We start from the raw sequence: 20824 nt of genomic DNA, 5'->3' as shown, positions 1-20824 counted from the left end.
CGACGACCTCGCGGTCGGCGGACGCACCACGGTCCATATCCTCCTGCTCGAAGACGCGGCTGTACTCGCGCAGGTTCTTGCGGATCTGCTTCTGCTCCTCCTTGGTGAGCAGCGTCGGGGGGCGGGGGCGCCACGCGAGCTGCTTGAACTTCTCAATGGGCTCCTCGCGGAGAGCCTCACCCTTGAAGTCGTAGATGTGGTATCCGTTTTCCATCTATAGTCAGGTTTGTTAGAATTGCATTCGTTCAACCAGGGGAGAGAGCATGACAACGTACAGAGTGCTTCCAAGCGGAGGCCCAGGTGGCGACGAAACGTCCTGATGGGTCCCACTCAATGTCGGTGACACCGTAGTGGTCACCAGTGTTCATGAGCTGGAGGTTAGCGGTCAGGTCCTTGTCTGACTCGGGCTTCTCGCCCTCAAAGTCGAGGTCGAAGAAGTCAAGGTCGGAGCTCTGCTGGTTGTGGACGGTGGCGATAACGACGAATCTACCGCGGGGGGACCAGTAGATGGCGTTGCTGTTCTTCTTCTCCAGGGTGCGGAGGTGCTTGAAGTTGCCAACGACGTTGCCCTTGGCCTTCTCGGGGCAGAAGAAGGAGACGGAGGTCTTGGGGGCGACGGCGACAGCGCCGACGGGCTCCGTTGTCGTGATAATGACGAATCTGTCACCCTTGGGCTCCCAGGCAAAGTTAATGACTGTGTCCTTGATGGTGTCGACAACCTCGACGGGAACGCCCTTCTCCTTGATGCGGAAGATCTCGAGAGTGGTGGCCTGGGATTTCTTGGACTTAGAGTGACGGTCGACCTTGACGCAGAGGTATGAGGCATCGGATTGCCAGTGGAGCTTGGCGTCAGAAACGCTGAAGAGGGGCAGTTGACGGACAACCTCCTTGCTGGGGATGCTCATAAGACCGACCTTGGCGGGGTTGCTGCCAATTTCGGGTGTCCAGTAGGTAAGAAGCTGCTCGTACGTCTTGATACCTTCTCTTTGAACGCTAGCCGGGGCCCAGTCGAACTCCATGATACCCTCGATCTTGATAGAAGTCTTGTCGAGGAGGTTCATGCGGGGGAGCTCGTAGACGGAGATACCAGTCTGGTAGTTGAGACGCGCGACGTACTTGTCATCGGCGGACCACTTGAAAGCGGGCCAGAGCAGCTTGCGCTGCTTTGCCTCGTCCATACCCTCCATATCCAGGTTGGCGAAGGAACGGATAGGCTTGCCAGACTCAACACTCCAGATAACGTAGTTCTTGCCATCGTCATCGACAGACAAGGCCGGGTGGCCCTCGTCGGGGATGGAGATGGGGCGAGCAGACCATGTCACCAGGTACTTCTCGGAAGGAGACCAGTCGACAAAGGTGACGAAGGGGTGGGGGAAACGCTTCTGCCTTGACCATGACGGGCCGCCCCAAGTCTGAACACCCTGGGCGTGGACCGAGGTGAGGTAGGTTCCCTGTGGTGACCACCGGATGAAGCTGTCTGTCCAGTTTTGACGGTCAACAACGTTCTCGGGGACGTCCTTCTCGTTGTTCCAGAAGACGCCGACGGTGTCGCCGCGGTACATGGCGAACTGGTCTCTTCCACGTCCGCTGGGGTCCTTCATGAATGATCTCAGGTGCTCGGTCTCGGTGAACTCCTCAATGTGAGGCGGGGTGTACTCCTCGTGGACCTTGCCTTCGCGGCCGTAGCGGTCGACATCGGTGAGCTTGTTGACACGGAGGGTGTGCTTCTTGTCGAGAGGGACCTGGTCGAGTCCACGAACGGCAGCGGCGGCCTCGCTGGGGGAGGAGTACTCGACAAAGGCAAATCTGAGCGGTCATCGTCAGCATCGCTGTTTTGTCTCGAGCGCGACCTCCATCTCTTTGGATCAGATCCGAGATGGGGATCCACTAGGCCAAACGTACCTCAGCGACTTTCCATTGTCGCCCATGGGCATGTAAATCAGGTCCTCTCTCGTCTTTCCAACAGAGTTCAGCTTCTTCAGCAAGAACTTGACCAGCTTGGGCTTCTGATCCTCGTTGACTTCGGGAAGGCCATCAATGACCACGAAGGTGTCGTATCCCTGCTCCAGCTGAACCTCGTACTTTTCGCGCAGGTCAGAGATGTCGATCTCCTCCTCATCGTACTCGTCGTCGTCGAGATCTGCCTCGCGCAGATGGTCGAAAGAAGGCGCCATGATTGCGACGACTGGATCAGTCAACAGTCGAGGTGTGGCGGTTGGTAATTTCTTCGGATCGGGGGACGGAAGGGGAAGGGGGTGCGTGTCTCTCGGTGAGGAAGCGTTGCGATGGCCTTTCTGTGGTGGGAGGAAAAAAAGAGGTGCCAAATAGAGTGGGGTCGGGGTGGCTTTCCAGTGGTTGAAAAGTGCCCCGCGATTTTCTCGGTTTTTTTGTGAGGGTTTTGGGCTTGCGGAGCGCTTCAATGTGGCTCTGGGTGCAGGGCAAATCCGGTGCAAACTCTACGAAACGGTTCTGGAGATCTGGATGCTAGCGGTTTATCGACCAGATGGATTTCACGTCTTGATGGGGATTTCTACAGGGGTGGCAAAGGGAGAACAAACAACTATCGCGCACACAATTTGGACCTCGTTTTGGAAAGTTTTTGGCGATATGGCAGATTCGTGTGGGCTGGATCATTCGGTTGTTCCGGCCCCGGAGAAAGCCCCTCGCTACCTGAAGTGCCGCCGTACCTGAGGTACCTTACCTAAGGTACCTCGCAGTCAGGTCGCGACTGCCACCTCTATGAGAGTCACGTGGTAATTCTGCCGTTTGTCACCGACAGGCACGCTTTCTCAATCGGACTGCTTCAGGGTCTCTCACCGCCCAGAGAAGCTTCCCCGATAAGATACAACCCCGCCAGGTGCCAATTGCTGCCATGAGCGGTGGCGCGCACTGGTCACTGGCAACTGCTACAGTGGAGGATGGACGTCTGTAGAAACACCACAGCAGCTCTGCTTCGCTGACCACCACTGCCTGGAAGCTCCTGCCCAGCACACCCCACTTCGCCAGGCTGAACCCCCCCAAATTTTCTACGACGATTTTCTCGGTGAAGCTCTCCCAAGGCTGAGGATTCCGCACAACCTAGATACCTCTGCTTCCCCCCACCCACCCAGTCACCGATTCGACTTTCGATACAGAGTGTCTGCATAACACACATTCACCATGGTTCGTCTCAAACACCCGTGTTCCCTCGTACGTGACTTAAGACGCTAATAAATGTGTGCCCCTCTAGTCGTCCTTCAGCCCGACACAAATCTTCGAGGACGGAACCACCGAGGAGAAGGGAGAGAATGCCCGTCTCTCCGCCTTCGTTGGCGCCATCGCCGTCGGTGACCTCGTCAAGAGCACCCTCGGCCCCAAGGGTATGGACAAGATTCTGCAGTCTGCGTATGTTGAACCCCGCCAATTTCAATAACCCCCCATTTACCGCTTTGATCCACTGACATGGCTGACAAACGTCCAGATCGACTGGCGAGATCATGGTCACGAACGACGGCGCTACCATTTTGAAGTCTATTGCTCTCGACAACGCGGCGGCCAAGGTGCTGGTAAACATTTCCAAGGTCCAGGACGATGAGGTCGGTGATGGTACCACCTCCGTCGCTGTTCTTGCGGCCGAGCTTCTGCGCGAAGCTGAGAAGCTCGTCGACAAGAAGATCCACCCCCAGACCATTATCGAGGGATACCGGATAGCAAGCCAGGCCGCCCTCAAGGCCCTGAAGGAGTCAGCCGTCGACCGCAGCAACACTCCCGAGGCATTCAGAAAAGACCTGCGGGCCATTGCCCGCACAACCCTCAGCTCCAAGGTTCTGGCCCAGGACCGCGACCACTTCTCCAAGCTTGCCTGCGATGCCGTGCTGCGACTCAAGAACTCCTCCGATCTTAGCCATATCCAGATCATCAAGAAGGCCGGTGGCAAGCTGAGTGACTCGTACCTCGACGAGGGTTTCATTCTCGACAAGAAGATTGGCGTCAACCAGCCCAAGCGCCTCGAGAAGGCCAAGATCCTGGTCGCCAACACCTCTATGGACACGGACAAGATCAAGATCTTTGGCGCTCGCGTCAAGGTGTCAACGACGAGCAAGCTGGCCGACCTCGAGAAGGCTGAGAAGGAGAAGATGAAGGCAAAGGTGGAGAAGATCAAGTCGCACGGCATTAACTGCTTCATCAACAGACAACTCATCTACAACTGGCCCGAGCAGCTGTTCACAGACGCCGGCATCATGTCTATCGAGCACGCCGACTTTGACGGTATTGAGAGATTGGCGTTGGTGACGGGCGGTGAGATTGCCTCTACTTTCGACCACCCCGACCAGGTCAAGTTGGGACAATGCGAGCTTATTGAGGAAGTCATCATTGGCGAGGACACCTTGATCAAGTTCTCTGGTGTTGCTGCCGGCGAGGCATGCACCATTGTGCTGCGTGGTGCCACAGATCAGCTTCTGGACGAGGCAGAGCGCAGTCTGCACGACGCCCTTGCCGTCCTGTCACAGACGGTGAAGGAGCCGTGGACCACTCTGGGTGGTGGATGTGCTGAGATGGTCATGGCCAAGGCCGTCGAGGGTGCCGCCACTCGCGTTGAGGGCAAGAAGCAGATGGCTGTCAGCAGCTTTGCGACTGCGCTGCGCCAGCTGCCGACCATTCTGGCCGACAACGCAGGTCTCGACTCTGGCGAGCTTGTGGCCCGTCTGAGAAAGGCGATTTACGACGGCATGACGAATTATGGATTGGACCTGCTGTCGCCCGGCGGTGGCATCACCGACATGCGCGACTTGGGGGTCGTTGAGAGTTACAAGCTGAAGAGAGCGGTTGTTTCGTCTGCCAGTGAGGCAGCCGAGGTACGTGCCCCCCCTTTAGTGATGCCATTGATGTTGGTTGTGAGATGATATCTGGGATAAGCGACTAACACATAATAGCTTCTTCTTCGTGTAGACGACATCATTCGCGCTGCTCCCAGACAACGGCAGCGCGCCTAAACGACACGCCAGTGATGGCAGCACATGAGGATTTTCTCGGCAGGAATGGGAGGTCAAGAGAGAGCAAGAAAAAAGTCATATTCGCATGTTGACGTTGGGTGAAAGACAAAAAGTGAATACCATAGACCGGGGGAATCAATCTTGGGCTGAATGAATCAATGGCAGTGTCATGAACAAATCGAGCGTCCGTTGGCGGGTTTCGACAATTGTAGTGTGATTTGACAGGATGTCGACACCATTCGCGATGGCCGGAAAAGGTGGTCTTCACAGATTTGATGCTCCCGATGAGCAAGAGACCGGCTTCAGACAAGACGAGGTCATGAGCTTGACATGCAGCTGAAATGTGAGGCTTTCTTGGCCCTACCGTATCGGACGGTAAGGCATGGTGTAATACCTACATGGGAAAGATGCGGCTCAGAATTGACGACAATAAGCTTCGCGGTACCGTTGGCTGGCGAGAAGGAAGGTTTCCTGGTGCATGATCGACGCGGAAAGCCAATGACAGCTGGGGTACCATGGTATTGAAATAGGCAGAAGGATTCATCACTTGATTTCTCCGCACGACATTGGTTGACATATTGAGTTCCTAGTGTCCGTGCAAGTTGCAAAATAACCCGGAACTCGTGTTTGTATCAGTAGGTGAATGGTGAGTACTTGAACTTTCGTCCTTCCCTCATTTTCGCACATGACATCCCAACTCTGATCAACATCGTTCATCTCAAATCTTACCAGCTTTCCTTTCGTCTATTGTGTTCTCCCAGAACTACGGATACGGATTTCTGGTCCAAAACATGGCAGCAAAGCAAAGCAAGTCAGGTCCACCGGGCCCGCAGATCGGAATGTCGAGGGATGGAGCCGGAGGGCAAGCATTGCCCATGAGTCGCATTGATTCCTTTCTTTTTTCTCCACACACAACCACAGCCGCTTTCACCAAGGACCAATATGTGCGGTACGAGGTACACGTACGTCTGTGGCCGTGCAGAAAGCATCCCTCCGGATTCATCTCAAAAGTAAAATGTAAGGAATCGACTCCTATTCTTATTCTCTCTGCCGGATCCAGTCACTTGGGCATGGCTTAATGGCCCGTTAGCTAACGTAAGGTACGGACCTGAGTACTTACGCATCCCGTACCTGGGAAAGCCACATCAACCGTTACAGAAAGCTGCGCCCATGACGCCATGCTTTCGTCTGGTAGTCTTTCCCGTTTTTTTTTCTTGTACTCCATACTCCGTACCACTTCTTCATATTCTTCAACCCCGGTATACAAACGGCCCCGTTTGTACGCAGTCTCCGTAGCGAAGCGACAACACAGGCCCAGGCCCAGGCCAAGGCCCATACGCATCCCGACCTGTCGCGTCCCACGCTACGTTCCTTGGACGACCATTGACTATGGACCAGTGTTCGACACGATACGGGCGAAAGACTATCGGCGGGGATTTGCAGCTTCCAACCAAGGTTCTTGGTGCACCCTCGTGTGTGGACCGGCTGTACGGCACAATGACGGTAGAATGCTACGCCGTACTGGACGGGCGGCCCGCTAGAACATGATTGGCCCGTACCTTGGTCAGAGATAGAAAGAAGGCACAGCAAACGCTGGATGGACTCTCCCAGCCCCTCCAAGTTGCCCGAGTTCTAACCAAATGGTGGGAAAGAGGAAAGGTTTGGCACTTGGCAGTAGTCGTTGGTGGTTGCTTGCTTCCCTTCTCGTCTGCGTGTTTGCCTACAGTAGCGACTGCAGCCAAGCAGGCCCCCCATTGCCCCAAGATACCAGATACCTGATCCTCTCTGTATCAAAATATCCCATCGGGTGGACGTCTCTGTTTGTCACTCGTGTGTGTGTCGGGCGTACGCTAGCCATTCTTCAGGAAGCACTACCCTCAAGCCGGCCTTGTCTTGCATGTTTCTTCTATTCCTTCTTCCCCCATCCCCCGTCTTTGTCCTTGTTCTCTCTCTTCCCTTTCTCTATTTCTGATCTTGGCTTGGTTCAGCTTTGACCTTGCTTTGGCCTTAAATCCCCCGTCAGCTTACCTACCTTGCCTGCCGCTTCCATCTTTCCATAGGCGCGCATTGCTACACCACACTCAAGCAAAGTCCCATCTGCCTCCGAGTGTTGAATTGGATCAAGGAACGTCATGGTCGCATTGGATTTTGCTTACCTTACAGTAGCATGATCCTTTTGGCATCCTTCTTTGGTTCTTCTTCTCGCATCCCAGATCACTCCCCCGTCATCCATTTATTCCGTTACATCTGGAGTCGACGTCTCTCCGCTTGCCAAGCCGGCGCTGGGTAGGGCAAGTTGACAAAGGCCGATGGCGGCCCCGCTGAAGAGACATGGCATCTTGGCGGCTTGGTGAGTTAACGCCCTCATTCCTTGCTGTACTACCTCATCCTACCTTCTATGTGGTCTCAGATGGCATCAGAAAAAGTCTCAAATCTGCAGCTTTTTGACACAATTTCTCCCATGTCTCGCTCAATCGTAGTTGGGTTTGCGCCAGTGACATTGCTGACATTAACTCTGTTCCCAGTATTCTGTTACTTGCATGCACAGCATGGATATCCTCACGCTTTAACAGCAGCGCTGCTTTTGGTCAGTAAACCCACGGACTCTTTCTTGACTCTACTTCATTTACAGATTGCGACACAACCATCGCATAGACAACAATTGCTAACACTAAGCAGAGCGGCCAATACACTTCTCCATCTTGACGCTCTTCGAATCCGGCCTTTTCATCGCAATATGGTGTAGACAGCTCTCGCCCTGGAAAAGTGCGAGCAGCAGCGGATATCAACTCGCGACCTTCTCAACCTCGAAAAATGACTGGCAAAGACGCCTTCAAGCCGGCATTGATGTCGCGCGCAATCCTCGGTTCTTGTTGTCACCCTACTTCTTCCTAGGATGCGCTATTATCGTGCGATCGCTGCTCTTTTGGCGCACCATTCGCACGATTCACTGCTCTTGGGAGAGCTTCGAGGTTCGTAGACTAATAGCTATCGCAATGCTGAAGAATTCCCATGACTATAAAGATACTAACATGCCGTGTACAGGTATTTCTCCCAGCTCTTGTCGTCCTTTACACAACGGTTTCTCCCTCCACCATACGACTCCACCAACACAATGGCGACCAAGCTCGATCCCCACGGTGCTGCAATGTTGCTCACTTGCGCTACTTCATCATCGCCATCGTTTGGGCCTGCGCCACAAGGGCCACGCTCGCCCTATCAACACAGTCGGCCGGCGCAATATGCCCCGCAGGCTTGCTTCGGTGGGAGAGACAGATCCCCATAGCCCAGGTCGTCATTGTCATTTTGGATGCGCTGCTGCTGTTCTACCTCTCGAAATGGCGTCAGGACACTGTGGACGATGCGCCGCAGGCCTGGGGATTCGTGTCAAGACTCTTTCTAGGGTCCGCAGGTGTTCTGGTTTTGCTTGCCTGCTTCTCCCTCCACAATGCTCGAAACACCCGTTGGGCGTTTGGTCTGCACTTTGTCGAAATTAGAGATCTGCTGACGGACAGCACGGTGGCGTCCCTGGGGCTAATTTTGGGATTCTATGTCATGAGTGACATGCATCCTAGCACGTTGGGGATGATTGTCACGGCTTCAGGCGTTTATGCCCATCAGCTCGTCCGCATGCTGCAGGCCGCGCTACCCATGGTCGGCTCTCTGCCCTACATGATAGCTAGTGGTCTTACGATAGTCGGCGTCGGCCTCCTTTTGCGATACGAAAAAGATATCGCTAATGCCCCTGGGTCTTCGCCGGGAGATCCACGACTCATCAGGTTTCTCTTGATGTGGTACGTTGTCCTCGTTGGCGTCCTCTGTGGAACCTACCTCATCTTCTACCCGGACTTCAACTCAACCGATACCCTATCCTTCCCCGATCTCCTTTCTGCCGCCAATACCAAATCTGACACCTGGATCGCGAGAGCGAATCAGAGTTCCACCCTCGAGGCCGCGGCCAACGAATATCAACAGCGTTATGGTGTGGCGCCGCCTCCAAACTTCGACAAGTGGTTCGAATACGCTGTCGCCAACGATTCGCCCATCATCGACGATTTCACCCAGATCAACGACGATTTACTTCCGTTTTGGGGCGTTGCGCCAAAGGCCCTACGAGATCGCACCAAGCATTCCTTGGAGATCCCGTGGCTTGGCATGGGAGGCATTCGGATTCGTGGGGGAAAGGTCAACGTGGCTCCCGGTACGCCTGGATCTCACATGTGGATGATGACTTCTATGAAGAACATGATTGAGGGCTTTGCCGAGCACCTCCCCGACATGGACTTTGCCATCAATCTGAACGACGAGCCTCGCGTGGCGATCCCATTCGAAGACATGTCTGGGCTTCATAGCGTTGGCTTGGAATCGAGGACGAAGCTACTCCATACGAAGAATCGGAAGACGTTTGATAGATCCAAGTCAGCAGTCTGGGGCGACGACGATGCTGTCAAGGGACCTGAGCAACGGTCTCCCTTCTTCGAAGACCGCATCCGCGATCAAAGCTACTATGACTTTGTTGCTCCAACCTGTCCGCCTGACTCTGCCGCCCGGAATACGAGATGGTGGAGCCGCAAGGAGGCATGTCATGGATGCCTCCTGCCGCATGCCATCCGCGTCTTCGAGGCGCTCGAGAACCCCGTTGTGTCGAACTGGACCTCGGCGACAGACTTGTGCCACCAACCAGACTTGGCCTACCTGCACGGATTTCTATTGTCTCCTGCGCCGGCCCTCTTCACCAGAGACGCGTTTCCTGTGTTCAGTCAAAGCAGGACATCAGGGTTTGCCGATATTTTGGTGCCTTCGCCTTGGAATTACGATGACAAGGCCGCGTATGATGAGAACGAGGACATGGAATGGAGCAAGAAGAAGAACACCATGTTCTGGAGGGGGTCATCGTCGGATGGGTACGCAGCCTGGGGCACGTGGCAGGGCTTCCTCAGGGCTCGGTTCGTCCATGCTGCAAATACGATCATGAGGGTTGCCAAACTCCAACAGGATGGTCGGACACAAGTCTTGGGACCGGATGAGCTGCCCAATTTTGACGTTGGCTTCGTGAGCAGGTGGACCAAGTGCCACAGAGAGGACTGCCAGAGCGAAAAGGATACTTTCTGGGGCATCGGCCAGGACTCACCCGACAAGTCCCAGGTCCCCTTCACAGACCATTGGAAGTACGCACACCTGATGGATCTCGACGGCGCGGGATTCAGCGGGCGCTTCATCCCCTTCCTCCGCAGCAAGAGTCTCGTATACCGCTCCGGCCTCTTCCGGACTTGGTTCAACGAGAGAGTCCATGCGTGGCGTCACTACGTCCCCGTCGATGTGCGACTCCACGAGCTGTGGGATCTCCTGTCGTACTTTGGAATTGACACGGAAGGCCAGAGGCGAGCGGAGGCCATTGCGGAAGAAGGCAGGGTGTGGAGCCGCAGGGCGCTCCGGAGAGAGGACATGCGTGTTTACATGTTCCGGCTACTGCTGGAATGGGGACGACTTGTGGATGATGAGAGGGATCAACTTGGTTTTGCGGTTTGATGAAATACCCCTTTTTTCTTGATCTTCATTGTAATACCGATTCGATAGCATTGGATGCATGGCGTAACTTGGACAACAACTGGGCATCCGGCGTTGGGTTGATCAGAGGGCTCATGCTTGACATCCCGTTGATAGAGCATCTAGGGATAACGAGGAACGAACACGATTATAGGTAGCGGCTTTTGGCCACCTTGGGAACATAAACGAGGACATCGCTGTCATGTGGCACTTCAAGTTGGTTTTGTTCAGATCCATCATTGTGACCTGCTATTGTCTTCTTATTCTAGTTGTTACAGTCGGCTTTCGCATTGATTTCAGTTGGCTGTATATACCTACTTCATTATCGATAATAACCACTCGGCCAATGCGCAGCTATAGGTTTATCTTGAGACTGATGTGGCTAAAGATCATGGTCCTTGGACTGGGCCATCCTCCATGCACTCAGGCCGAGTCACCACCCACTCAATTCGCTGGTGTCAATTATCAAAGCATGTATAATTTTCAGCGTATAGAATGTTCTGATTGGGTGGCTGGAATTGCCGCCCATGCAGAAATAACAGGACAAGCGCCTGCCCAGCCTGCCTTGAACTTGCCTGGCTCCTCCTCCTCCTCCTCCTCCTCCTCGCCGCAAGGTCACTCAACACTGAGGCAACCGCAGCAGGCAATTTTCTCGGCAGGCTCTCAACACCATGTAATCAAGTTTTGCAACAGGGGCGTTAGCTTCGCTCCTGCACGTTGGTGCCCTGGGCAGTGCAAAGACACACCCCAAGCAGGCAGTTTGTTGGTTTCTTTTTTGTCGTCGAACTTCAGCCTGGCCACATGTTTCGATTCCCCTGAGTGATGCTCTTTCAGAGTCGCAAACCATCATATTTCTTGCTGATTTTTCGATCATTGGTTTCAGATCGCGGGTATTGGCACTGTTCAAGTCTGACAAGCCCTCTTCCGAAAACAACGATAGTCATCCAGATGCTGGCGCCGATTTTCAGACGAGTATTCCGCACCCCGAGGACACTGCGGGAACCACAGAGGACGATCTTCGGAGCAACTTAAATGCACCATCGAGGCAAGAGACCGACTCTGCACGAAATCTGGGTAGACGCATTGCACATACCGCTGCAAAGAAACCAGATGCATCCCCTCACGGCATCAAGATCCTTGTCCCGCAGCCGTCGGACAAGTCAGGCTGCGTGGATATTGTAGCTATTCACGGGCTCAACGGTCACCGCGAAGAGACATGGACGGACCCCGAAACGAGACTGCAGTGGTTGAGCGACTCTTCGTGCCTGCCAAGAGACATACCCGCGGCACGGGTGTTGACGTTTGGCTATAACTCCAAAACCTATTTCAGTCGATCCGAATCAGATATACCAGACTTTGCCTCCGAATCGCTTTGGGCACTAAAAGCCCAGCGGACAAGCGAAGAAGAAAGACAGCGCCGCATAGTTTTCATTTGCCATAGCCTCGGGGGTCTGGCTTTCAAACAGGTACACGCAGTGTCTCTTGCTCTTACCCTATCCTCTCTTCGCATTTCCTGTGCAACATTTCGTAGGATTTCGCAGCTCTCCAAATCACGCGAAACCTTCTGCTGACAGATTCAGGCCGTAATCATGGCCCATGAGCAAGACCGCCACTACTCCTGTATCTTGGACCATATTCACGGTGTGGTTTTCTTTGGCACACCGCATCACGGCTCGAGCCTAGCTGCTTGGGACGAAATCGGCACTCTCATTGTCAAGGCTAGCACGCTTGGATACGTCACCAACAGCAAATTATCGAGCAGTTCAAAGGTCGATTCGAGGTTTCTGAGGCGCGTACCGGAGTCATTCGCAGCTCGCGGGGAAGACTTCGAAGTTAGAAGCTTCTATGAGAATGTACGAATGAAGGGTTTGAACTGCAAAATATCGTAGTCTCGCGAGGACATGGAGCCTCCCTTATCGTCATGTATGCATATGTGCTTACCAAAGTCTCCAGGTCGTTGAGAAAGAATCGGCCATGTTGAATTGGCCAAAAGAGCTGCCCATTGCCTCGAACGCCAATCATTTCGATATCTGCAAGTTTCCGTCACCAGAAGACTCGAGATACAAGGCTGCTTCTCTCGCTATTCGCGAGGCATTGGGGGACTTAGCATCAGGCACCGATATCCGTGAGTGTTGCTAAAGGCAAGTGCCATTGACTATCATCATGTCGACTAATGTAACCTAAGCCCTCGATCCGCTAGCGATGGCATGCCTAAAGGAACTCAATTCAACCTACGTACACCATCTTGACCAGATAGACTACCCGATAGCCAAGACTTGCGAATGGGTCACTTCACATAAGATATGGAATTTATGGGACTCGATACCGGGCTCAGCTCTTCTTTGGATCACAGCTGATGTTGGCTGTGGAAAGTCGGTGGCGGCGAAGTATCTGGTCGATTTTTTCCAGAAGCGAACCTCCAGAGCATATCTTCATACTCATGTCTGCTGCTTCTTCTTCAAGGAAAGACTAGAACACCAGGACAAAGGACACTCGGCCGTTTCAGCGGTCCTTCACCAACTCTTCTCCAAACAACATCGATCAATACACCACGCCATTGTCAAATACTCTAGTATGCCAAAGAGTAGCTTCAATTGCTTTTCTACACTCTGGTCCATTCTTCTAGCGACGATGGAAGACCCTCACACGAAGAGTGCGGTGTGGATACTGGATGGCCTAGATGAGTGCGAAGAGAAGTCACTGGTCGAGTTCATCAAAGCTCTGGCAGACTTCGTCCAGTCTCGCAACGCAGTGCCCATCAAACCAAGGCCGACCTGTAAGATCATTCTCCTAAGCCGACCCCTCAACTCTATCGAAAGAAGGTTCGGACTCCGGTCAGACAATGGAAGCCACAACATTGGCTTACAGTATAGCGAAGAGTCTAGCAGTTTCAGGCTCAGTGCTGAGGAAGAGAGTGGCTCCGTTGCGAAGGATATCGCTCAATTCGTTGTATCAAAAGTTTCGGATCTGGGTCGACGGTCTGAACTATCTGCCGACATTCTCCATCGACTTGAACAACAGCTTATCAACAGTGCTGATTACACTTTCCTTTGGGTGTCTTTGGACATGAATATCGTGAAAGAAGCGGAGGTTGACGGAATCTCAATGGGTCAGATCGAAGCCATCTTGGCCACCACCAAGCTCGAAGACGTCTACGAAAAACTCTTGTATGGTAGAGTATTGCCTTTGAAGACCAGAAAAGTCTTGCTGCTTATCCTTTCCGCCGTTCGCCCATTGACTTTGGATGCGTTATGCGGAGCTGTGGAAGTCAATCAAGACTACCACGAACAGCAAGATTCAGAGGAGTCGAAACGAGCGTTGGCCCACTTAGACAGGGCCAACTTAGACATGATATCTCGAGAGGGTCAGCCCGGTCAAATGAAGAAAACGCCAGAACTCGGGGCCGTCCAGAATCCGAAATCACCGAGGCCACGACAGGATTACCACCAATATCCTCACCGCCCACGATTAGTCGAGTCAAGGTGAAAGAAAACGAGCAACGGAAAGTTATCATTAGGTTCGGAAGAGTAATTACTTCGACCAACCTGATGCAGCAGCTAGAGAACAACGAAAGAAGAGCCACGAGGGCCATTTCGCTCCGGCCTAAGGCAAATCATGAAAGAGTCGGTAGACAGCCAGAATTCCAGATGCGAACAATGTCGAATTTTCAAGAGCTGCAAAACCACATGCACAAGCCGTTCGTAAGTCATCTGCGACAAGTATGTGGCCATTTCGTCAGGATCCGCAAACGAAAAATCTATGTAGTTCATCAGACAGCCCGCCAATTTCTTTTGGATAAACACAGGGAGCTCAGGTTCGGGACGATTTCTCAACGACCAAGGTACTCTTTACCCACAGATCAAGACCGGCAGAAGCCAGGAAGCTCAACACTTGTTTCTCAATGGCAACATTCAATCAGTCTAGCGGATGCAAATCTGTACATGCTTCAAATTTGCGTTGATTACATTGGCCTGTTTCGGTCAGCAAAGGCATTCAAGAAGACTGCCTTGAGTAGACAAGAAGCGAATGCGTATCTCAACGAGTGTTGCAAGGACCCTCCTCGGGCTTTACTAAGATACGTCTCGCGTCATTGGTTAGATCATTATCGACCTGTGCGGGAGGACCTGAAGCTCTCGTATGATTATCTCCTACAGCTAAATACTCCACAGTTCAACGCATGGATTGTCTCTCATGGCTCATGGATGCCGGAAGAACAACGGAGAGTTTTAGAAGTAGGGGGTATTTCCATCATCAAGGAGGAGGAAGAGGAGTTCGGCACACCCCCGAGCATCCCCTTCCAGGCGCGTCACGTTAGAGTCAAAAGACGCCAGGCTGATGCCAACATCGGTCCTTCGGAGAAGAAAGAGCAAGAACTCCAAGCGGCTTTGCAATATTTCAGTCTACTAGGCAGAGAAATTGATTTGTACGACGAAGAGTATATTCACGGAAAGCGATACTGGAAGGGAAGGGACTACATCGAATCAAGCGATGCCAGTACAGAGACCTCAGACGAAAAAGATGAGAGAGTTGAAAAGAACCCAAACGAGTCGGGGGCAACGGTTCCTGATCGCATGCAGTACTACCGCCAACAGCAGAGTAGACGTGTGATGGGTATTATTGAAGAGGGTCGAGTTTCAACCTCAGCTTCCATGGCAAATCCAACTTCGTCTCGTTCTTGACTTGCGTGAGGATTCCTTCGGACATGGATGCTCACGACCAGTCTTAGAATGGCTGCAGATAGTCAAGCATATAGACGGTTGATACAGAAACATGATCTCTCAGAGCCTATTGTGATTCGAGTGTCAAGTTCGACCGCACGTGCTGTCTGCCTGACCGTAAGAAATAGTGAGGCAAAAGAGACGGCACGACCAGATGAGCGAAAACCTTCAGCCACTTCAGAAGAATTGCGCATCATACGTGAACCAAATTATGAGAGAGAAAAGCCACGAACTCTTCAGAGCCTCTCCATCATTCGCGGCTGTAATCTTGCGCTCTAATTTCAAAATTTGACGCCCATCAACTTCGGATCGGTCTGGCGACGATCCGTTGACATTGACCTCAGATAGCATCATACCAACGCCACCACGCGATTCGTTATTAGCTACATGGCCAGACTGACTCCTGTCTGGCACTACCTAACTCAACAGCAGCCTACCGCGGGGCAGAGCCCCCCATGCTGAACATACACCTTCAAGCGCCGGTAGTGATGCGGGGGTTACACCTGAACAGCAACTCCGACTAACTCAGCATAAGAAGTGAAGTGCCATGACACCACAAGAGATCCAAGATACCTACACTTCCAGCCAACCTCTCCTCAGTGACCCGGAGATGGCGTCTGTGAGACGCGGGGTCGGATTGTTGGGTGTCTCAGCCGCGACGGATGGGGCTGGCGTTGTTTGACAGAAGGCGCGACTCTGAGCGATTCTGATAGGCAGGTATACCGGTGAAGCATTGCAGAGGGTAACAGGTAAGGTGGTAAGCTACAGGTCATACTCCGGGCTTGTTCTGAGGTCTTGTCTACAGAGAGCCATACGAATTTACTTGCGGAGCAAGCCGGGGAGTATCAAGCGTGTTGCAGCACCTGGCGATGAAGCTGTTGAGAACGGCGGCATATTAGTGTGACACGAGTGACATTAGAGACGTGATATTCAGGCATTTCTTGAAAGTGTATTTTCACATGTCTTTTGATATGATCTGCATTTCTCTTGAGAGGCAAGGCAGCCAAACAGCAAGGCAGCTCAATCTGATACCGTGACATTGAGCCCCCACCGGATATCATTCTGCCGTTTGTCACAAGGGCGCATAGAGGACGATTATTCCTGATAAGGATATGAACGATAATAGGTGTCGTAGAGGGCCTTGCCTGTTACGCAGCAAGCTGTCGAGGTGAGAAATGGTATTCATGTATCGTGTGATTGGCGATCAGGGGCGGGCTGTTCCACGTCAGGCGGTGAATAGGAGGTCAAGTATGGACCTGACTGAGACTTGAGGGATCCTCCGTAGTGGCAATCTATGACACGATTCGCTGCGATTTCAAACCGACTTCAACAATTCGATTGACTACTTCAAATGAAGACAGCATGTGAGTGAGCAGTGATTGGCGAGACCGAGAGAAGCGTGAGCAGGTATGCGTGAGGCTGTGGCTCTCGCGGATGTCTCATCCAAAACTCGCAACTCGTAAACTCTCTTCGAGTGACATGCTGGAGCTAGAGCTGTCAGTCATCCGGACTAGTGCTGGGGTAACCGAGACAAAAGTGTCGTCAGCTGAAAGCCCTACGAGACATGGTCATCGATGACCGCAACAAGCCAAACCTTTTCACCAGCTACTGTTGATTGGTGCTACTACGAATCCTCCCATCTTCTTGCTCGACGAGACGATGCGAAGCAGATACGGAGTACACAACCCTGGGTTTCCTCCAAAAAGGCTAGGGCAAGTAAACCTGCTTGAGCGTTAGCCCTCCGAGGCCAGACGGGACGAAGGGAATGTTCCGCCTCTAGCCAGTTACTGACAGTGACATTGCTGGAGTCTCGACAAGCGATCTCTGGCCCCCGAGTCGTGCTTGGTCCGTTAACTCGCAGGAGACTTTGCCGAGATGGGGAGGTATCAGCAGAGTGCCAATGCCAACGTTCCCTGATTCCTCTGCAAAGCTAACGGAACGGATGTAAGTACTAGCAAGGGGTGAACAGAAATGTCGTGACTTTTGGAGCAGGTCGTGGCGCCTGTCAGTGGTCACTGCCGCCTCTTGTCGCTATCCTATGGAGGGGAGCAAATCACATGTGAAGGGAATCGGTCCTGTGGTCTGTGAAAAAGGGCCAGGCCTCGGGTTTGTTAGGGATGAGGAGCGGACGGTACCACACCACAAGTCCACGACAGTAGACGATGGTGGGCCTGACTTGCACGAGTGCCATGATGACTAGTGCCAACTACAGAGGCGTCGTGTAATTAGCCGTTGGCTGTGGCCTCTGAATGATGGATCTTGGAGGCACAGTTTTGCCCCTGGCGCACTCTGGTTTGCTGCCAGAACGGATATCATTCCAGACTGTGCGGGAGACGAGGCAGGATTCATGTCGAACAGTTACCATGTGATAATTGAAAATTGGTTGTAAGCAGCAGAGACCTTGCCGACAAACAGCTTGCCAGCTTGCCCAATCCTTGTCCCCCGTGTAATTGAGTATGTTGGGATTGGTCCTCGGGGATCTCGATGGTCTCAGCGTTGGGTGGAACTGGAACATCGATAGAAGGTATCCACGATAATCGGGATTCTGAAAAGTCGATGGAGCTTTGATTCCCAGTCCACTTAATATCACAATGGCCGGCATTGATGAGTGCTTCCACCGCAAGGTGTCCATCCGTTCTGAAGATTCAAGACTTGAGAGTGAATCAAGACTGGCGTGTGCTGTAGTTCCCGAGGTACGTATCCCTGGGTCTGAAGAGAGCAGGGCAAGAAGTTGCGACTTGCGAGAGCAAAGACCGGGGATTCATCCATCTGAGTGGGGTTCTGTCAGTACGTACCAATGAAGCTCTGCCATCGCGACAAGGCCCTGCCCTGGACTGCAACCATCTCAACAAATTTGAACCCCAACAGAAAATTTCAAGGGCAGCAAATAAAAATAAAAATAAGAGAGTAATAGAGGGGGGAAAGGGGAGTAACTGATCTTCACAGCGCTCCCTACAGAAGCGAAGCAGGCAAAAACCGGACCCTGGAATGCCATGATGCTTCCAGAAAACGGCGTTCCCACCCTTGTTTCAGGGTCTTTGCGTTCTGTTCAAGCTGTGAGCTGTGGAGGTCGTCGAGGATGGAAGTCGAGCGACTCGATCCTAGGTCGTTTCATCCTCTGTCTCGCGGGTTTGCCCGAGGCAGGTCGATTCGAGTCCAGTCCAATTGCCAAAGTGTTCTTCATCGGTCTCCCCCTCTGTATTGCAAAATTCCGATGTGGAAATTGGATGCCATGCGAAGCGATTCAGAAAGGTGGCTAGCTGGCGAGAGACTCATCTTTGGCCACTTTCTTCCTTGGACGTCGTCGACGAAAGCGAGGGCGTCAATTCAAGATTCAACCCCCTTCCCCAGCTGCGGGCCCTTGATTGGCTAGCCGCGTCAGCAACTTGCTCTACTCCCGATTGGCTGGAGCAAGCTGAAGACGTTGTTGGCCAATCGAGAGGCTCCAGTCTGTCGCGTCTTCCCAGTCTGCTCTGCTTTCCGCTGCTTTGTTCGTGGGGTTGAAAGAATGGGAACAGGAAAGAGAGAGGGCCACTTCCTTACGTGCAGAGGTACGTATACTTTGCGCATCCCTGTCATCCCACCGAGAAGCGTGGGGAACCCAGGTACGTACTGCCGTCCCTGAAGGCTGAGCGACGGCGGGCACCTTATCGATCGTATCCCCAATGATTCCTGAATACTGTCAACATTTCAAAGTCCAATATGTTGGCCCTGGTCTACTGCGGCGCAAGAGTAGTCTCCGCCGTGTACTTATATCTAGACTCGCCCCAGGGACATCCCACAATGGAGTAAAATCTCCTGATCACGAACCGGTCGGAGTAAGTCGGCGGAAAGACCTTCTGAGCGCACGACGATCAATGTACAAAGTGACTGCTGCGGGTCGATTTCCGGGCATGTGGTGAGATCGAAACGGACAAAAATTGCTGTTGCTGGTCGAATGGTGCCGGCTTTGGGGCGGTCCCTGATCTGACTCAACATTGGCTACGCTGCCACACCACCACCGTCTACGACTGGAGGATTTTCCGATCTGAATCTTGCCCCGAACAAGCGCCATCTTCACATGCACGGACGAACGCCGGTTTGTGCCAAACGTAGGCGGTAGGCTCGACATTTGCGGGAGTGACTGGTGGACGGGCGGTGGCCGCACTACCTTCAAGAACAAGGCCAATCGACGGTCTGCGTGTTGCATGTCTGCTACGAGACAAGACGTCAGAGAGCGCAGGTATGACCCGGGAGGCATAACGGGAGCGGCAGGACGGCTGGTGCAGCTTGGGCGGCAAATCAGCTCCGACTTACATGGCGGTGTCTTGGATACTGCCAGCCCGTAGGCTTGAAGGCCTGGCACGCCTAGGTAATACCATAGCAGTGACAGCATAGGCTGTCTTGCGCAAGATATGTCCAACTCGGGTCTCGAAAGAGGCTGTCCTAGATCTGCAGTCCTCCGATGGAAACGGTGAATACAGTATTGGGTCTGAGTCCTATGTCAAACCATCATGGCCATCCGGGACCGATTGAGGGATCTGGCATTCTGCTGCTGTTGATGAACCAAATCGACTTTGCCACAGTCTGGCTCTGATCTGCCTCTCGAGGAGTCGAGCCAGCTGGCTCGAAGGGCGGTGAGGTTGGAGCATGGCCAGAGTGGACCACAGGTAAGTAAGGGTGCATTAGCATGAGCTAGGCGGGAGCGAGACAAGCCGCAGAGTGCGTGCTTGAGAAACGGAGGGCCAAGGGAGGCATGGAGCGAAGAGATACGGTTCAAAGTCTCGGCACTCCCATCCCCGTCGAGGTATGTCGGTACCGAAAGGTACGAGTAGCTGGCAAGAGCTCCAGAACCAAAGAACTACACAGTAATGCGTAAGCTAAAGAGACAGCAGACATGGTGCCTGTCTCGCGTTGCAATGGAGCGGTCCATGTGTTGCCCTGCCAGGCATGAATTTGCCTCCTAATAGGGGTAGATTTGCTGCTGGGAGCTGGAACATGACCCAGATGCAAACAGTGGCAATGGCGGGGACAGCGAGAGGATCCAGACTGATGCAAATACCGTCGCGTGTCAATAGCGGCTCTAAGGTAAGGTAGGCTCAGATGTTAAGTCAGAGGAAGAGAAAAAGGGCGAAATTCAGCACGGTCAATGGAAGACTCAGATTACCTTGCCTCGAGTCTGTGCGGTAAATGCAGCATTGCAGCGTGGGCGAGGAACGGTCAGTGGAAGGCACATTTGCGTGCTTCAGGTAGGTACCTTACCATATCTCACTGCAAGCTGCGTCTGGTGCAGGTGGACTGCATAGGTCGGGTTGGAAGGTAGCAGTTACAATTCATCTAGGCAAAGGCAGTGTCGATGCTAGGCGAAAGAAATATTGGTGGATGTAGATGTACAACAAAACACGGCTGAAGCATTCCCAACTTCCATTCCTTCCTTCCATCCCGTCCTTTTCGCCTTACACTAGGATGGGGTACGTATCGAACCAAGACCCTTCAGACCGCCGACCTCGTCCCAAAAATTCTTTCTCAGCCGATCTTTTCCTTTCCCCTTTGGTGCGGAAAAAACAAGAGGTGTGCCTTCTCCAAAAAAAAGTTTTGGCCAACCCG

General features: G+C 52.9%; 6 protein-coding genes across 6 annotated transcripts; 4 read left to right on the top strand and 2 right to left on the bottom strand.

Annotated features, from left to right (window-relative positions):
• Positions 1 to 191: 191 nt before the first annotated feature.
• Positions 192 to 2616, bottom strand: BDZ83DRAFT_609641 (eukaryotic translation initiation factor eIF2A-domain-containing protein). The gene is made up of 2 exons (XM_060507540.1): positions 1903 to 2616; positions 192 to 1806 (listed from the first exon to the last, which is right to left on the bottom strand). The coding sequence occupies exons 1-2, from the start codon at positions 2172 to 2174 to the stop codon at positions 246 to 248; spliced, it is 1833 nt and encodes a 610-aa protein (XP_060368294.1). The 5' UTR covers positions 2175 to 2616; the 3' UTR covers positions 192 to 245.
• A 430-nt stretch (positions 2617 to 3046) lies between these two features.
• On the top strand, positions 3047 to 5067 carry BDZ83DRAFT_137354 (chaperonin Cpn60/TCP-1 family). The gene is made up of 3 exons (XM_060501255.1): positions 3047 to 3162; positions 3230 to 3384; positions 3461 to 5067. The coding sequence occupies exons 1-3, from the start codon at positions 3160 to 3162 to the stop codon at positions 4881 to 4883; spliced, it is 1581 nt and encodes a 526-aa protein (XP_060368293.1). The 5' UTR covers positions 3047 to 3159; the 3' UTR covers positions 4884 to 5067.
• A 551-nt stretch (positions 5068 to 5618) lies between these two features.
• BDZ83DRAFT_137451 (uncharacterized protein) lies at positions 5619 to 6859 on the top strand. Its single transcript, XM_060501257.1, has 2 exons — positions 5619 to 5990; positions 6087 to 6859. Exons 1-2 carry the CDS (start codon positions 5765 to 5767, stop codon positions 6512 to 6514), a joined length of 654 nt encoding a protein of 217 aa, XP_060368292.1. The 5' UTR covers positions 5619 to 5764; the 3' UTR covers positions 6515 to 6859.
• Position 6860: 1 nt separating this feature from the next.
• On the top strand, positions 6861 to 10612 carry BDZ83DRAFT_137364 (uncharacterized protein). The gene is made up of 4 exons (XM_060501256.1): positions 6861 to 7323; positions 7499 to 7560; positions 7653 to 7945; positions 8019 to 10612. The coding sequence occupies exons 1-4, from the start codon at positions 7283 to 7285 to the stop codon at positions 10500 to 10502; spliced, it is 2880 nt and encodes a 959-aa protein (XP_060368291.1). The 5' UTR covers positions 6861 to 7282; the 3' UTR covers positions 10503 to 10612.
• Positions 10613 to 11815: 1203 nt separating this feature from the next.
• Positions 11816 to 15199, top strand: BDZ83DRAFT_570920 (uncharacterized protein; the record flags this gene model as incomplete). The annotated part of the gene is made up of 5 exons (XM_060504354.1): positions 11816 to 11986; positions 12101 to 12405; positions 12467 to 12645; positions 12706 to 13884; positions 13998 to 15199. Coding segments are annotated over 5 exons (3036 nt in total), but the record flags the coding sequence as incomplete, so codon positions are not given.
• Positions 15200 to 19015: 3816 nt separating this feature from the next.
• BDZ83DRAFT_609613 (uncharacterized protein) lies at positions 19016 to 19801 on the bottom strand. The gene has a single exon (XM_060507539.1). It carries the CDS (start codon positions 19611 to 19613, stop codon positions 19041 to 19043), a length of 573 nt encoding a protein of 190 aa, XP_060368289.1. The 5' UTR covers positions 19614 to 19801; the 3' UTR covers positions 19016 to 19040.
• Positions 19802 to 20824: the final 1023 nt, after the last annotated feature.

Source organism: Colletotrichum acutatum (assembly GCF_030867785.1).
Source record: "Colletotrichum acutatum strain CBS 112980 chromosome Unknown BDZ83scaffold_18, whole genome shotgun sequence".
NCBI lineage: Eukaryota > Fungi > Ascomycota > Sordariomycetes > Glomerellales > Glomerellaceae > Colletotrichum > Colletotrichum acutatum.
The sequence above is the reverse complement of the archived record's forward strand: the minus strand, read 5'-3'. Positions and strand labels throughout refer to the sequence as shown.

Excerpts from the sequence above, each read along its gene's own strand:
- BDZ83DRAFT_609641 (XM_060507540.1), bottom strand. The coding sequence starts at position 2,174 with ATGGCGCCTTCTTTCGACCATCTGCGCGAGGCAGATCTCGACGACGAC. Across the intron at positions 1,807-1,902 it reads GACAATGGAAAGTCGCTGAG|ATTTGCCTTTGTCGAGTACT; the intron begins GTACGTTTGGCC and ends ATGACCGCTCAG.
- BDZ83DRAFT_137354 (XM_060501255.1), top strand. Across the intron at positions 3,385-3,460 it reads GACAAGATTCTGCAGTCTGC|ATCGACTGGCGAGATCATGG; the intron begins GTATGTTGAACC and ends ACAAACGTCCAG.
- BDZ83DRAFT_137451 (XM_060501257.1), top strand. The coding sequence starts at position 5,765 with ATGGCAGCAAAGCAAAGCAAGTCAGGTCCACCGGGCCCGCAGATCGGA. Across the intron at positions 5,991-6,086 it reads ATTCATCTCAAAAGTAAAAT|TACTTACGCATCCCGTACCT; the intron begins GTAAGGAATCGA and ends TACGGACCTGAG.
- BDZ83DRAFT_137364 (XM_060501256.1), top strand. The coding sequence starts at position 7,283 with ATGGCGGCCCCGCTGAAGAGACATGGCATCTTGGCGGCTTG. Across the intron at positions 7,561-7,652 it reads TAACAGCAGCGCTGCTTTTG|AGCGGCCAATACACTTCTCC; the intron begins GTCAGTAAACCC and ends AACACTAAGCAG. Across the intron at positions 7,946-8,018 it reads GCTCTTGGGAGAGCTTCGAG|GTATTTCTCCCAGCTCTTGT; the intron begins GTTCGTAGACTA and ends TGCCGTGTACAG.
- BDZ83DRAFT_609613 (XM_060507539.1), bottom strand. The coding sequence starts at position 19,613 with ATGCTGTCACTGCTATGGTATTACCTAGGCGTGCCAGGCCTTCAAGCC.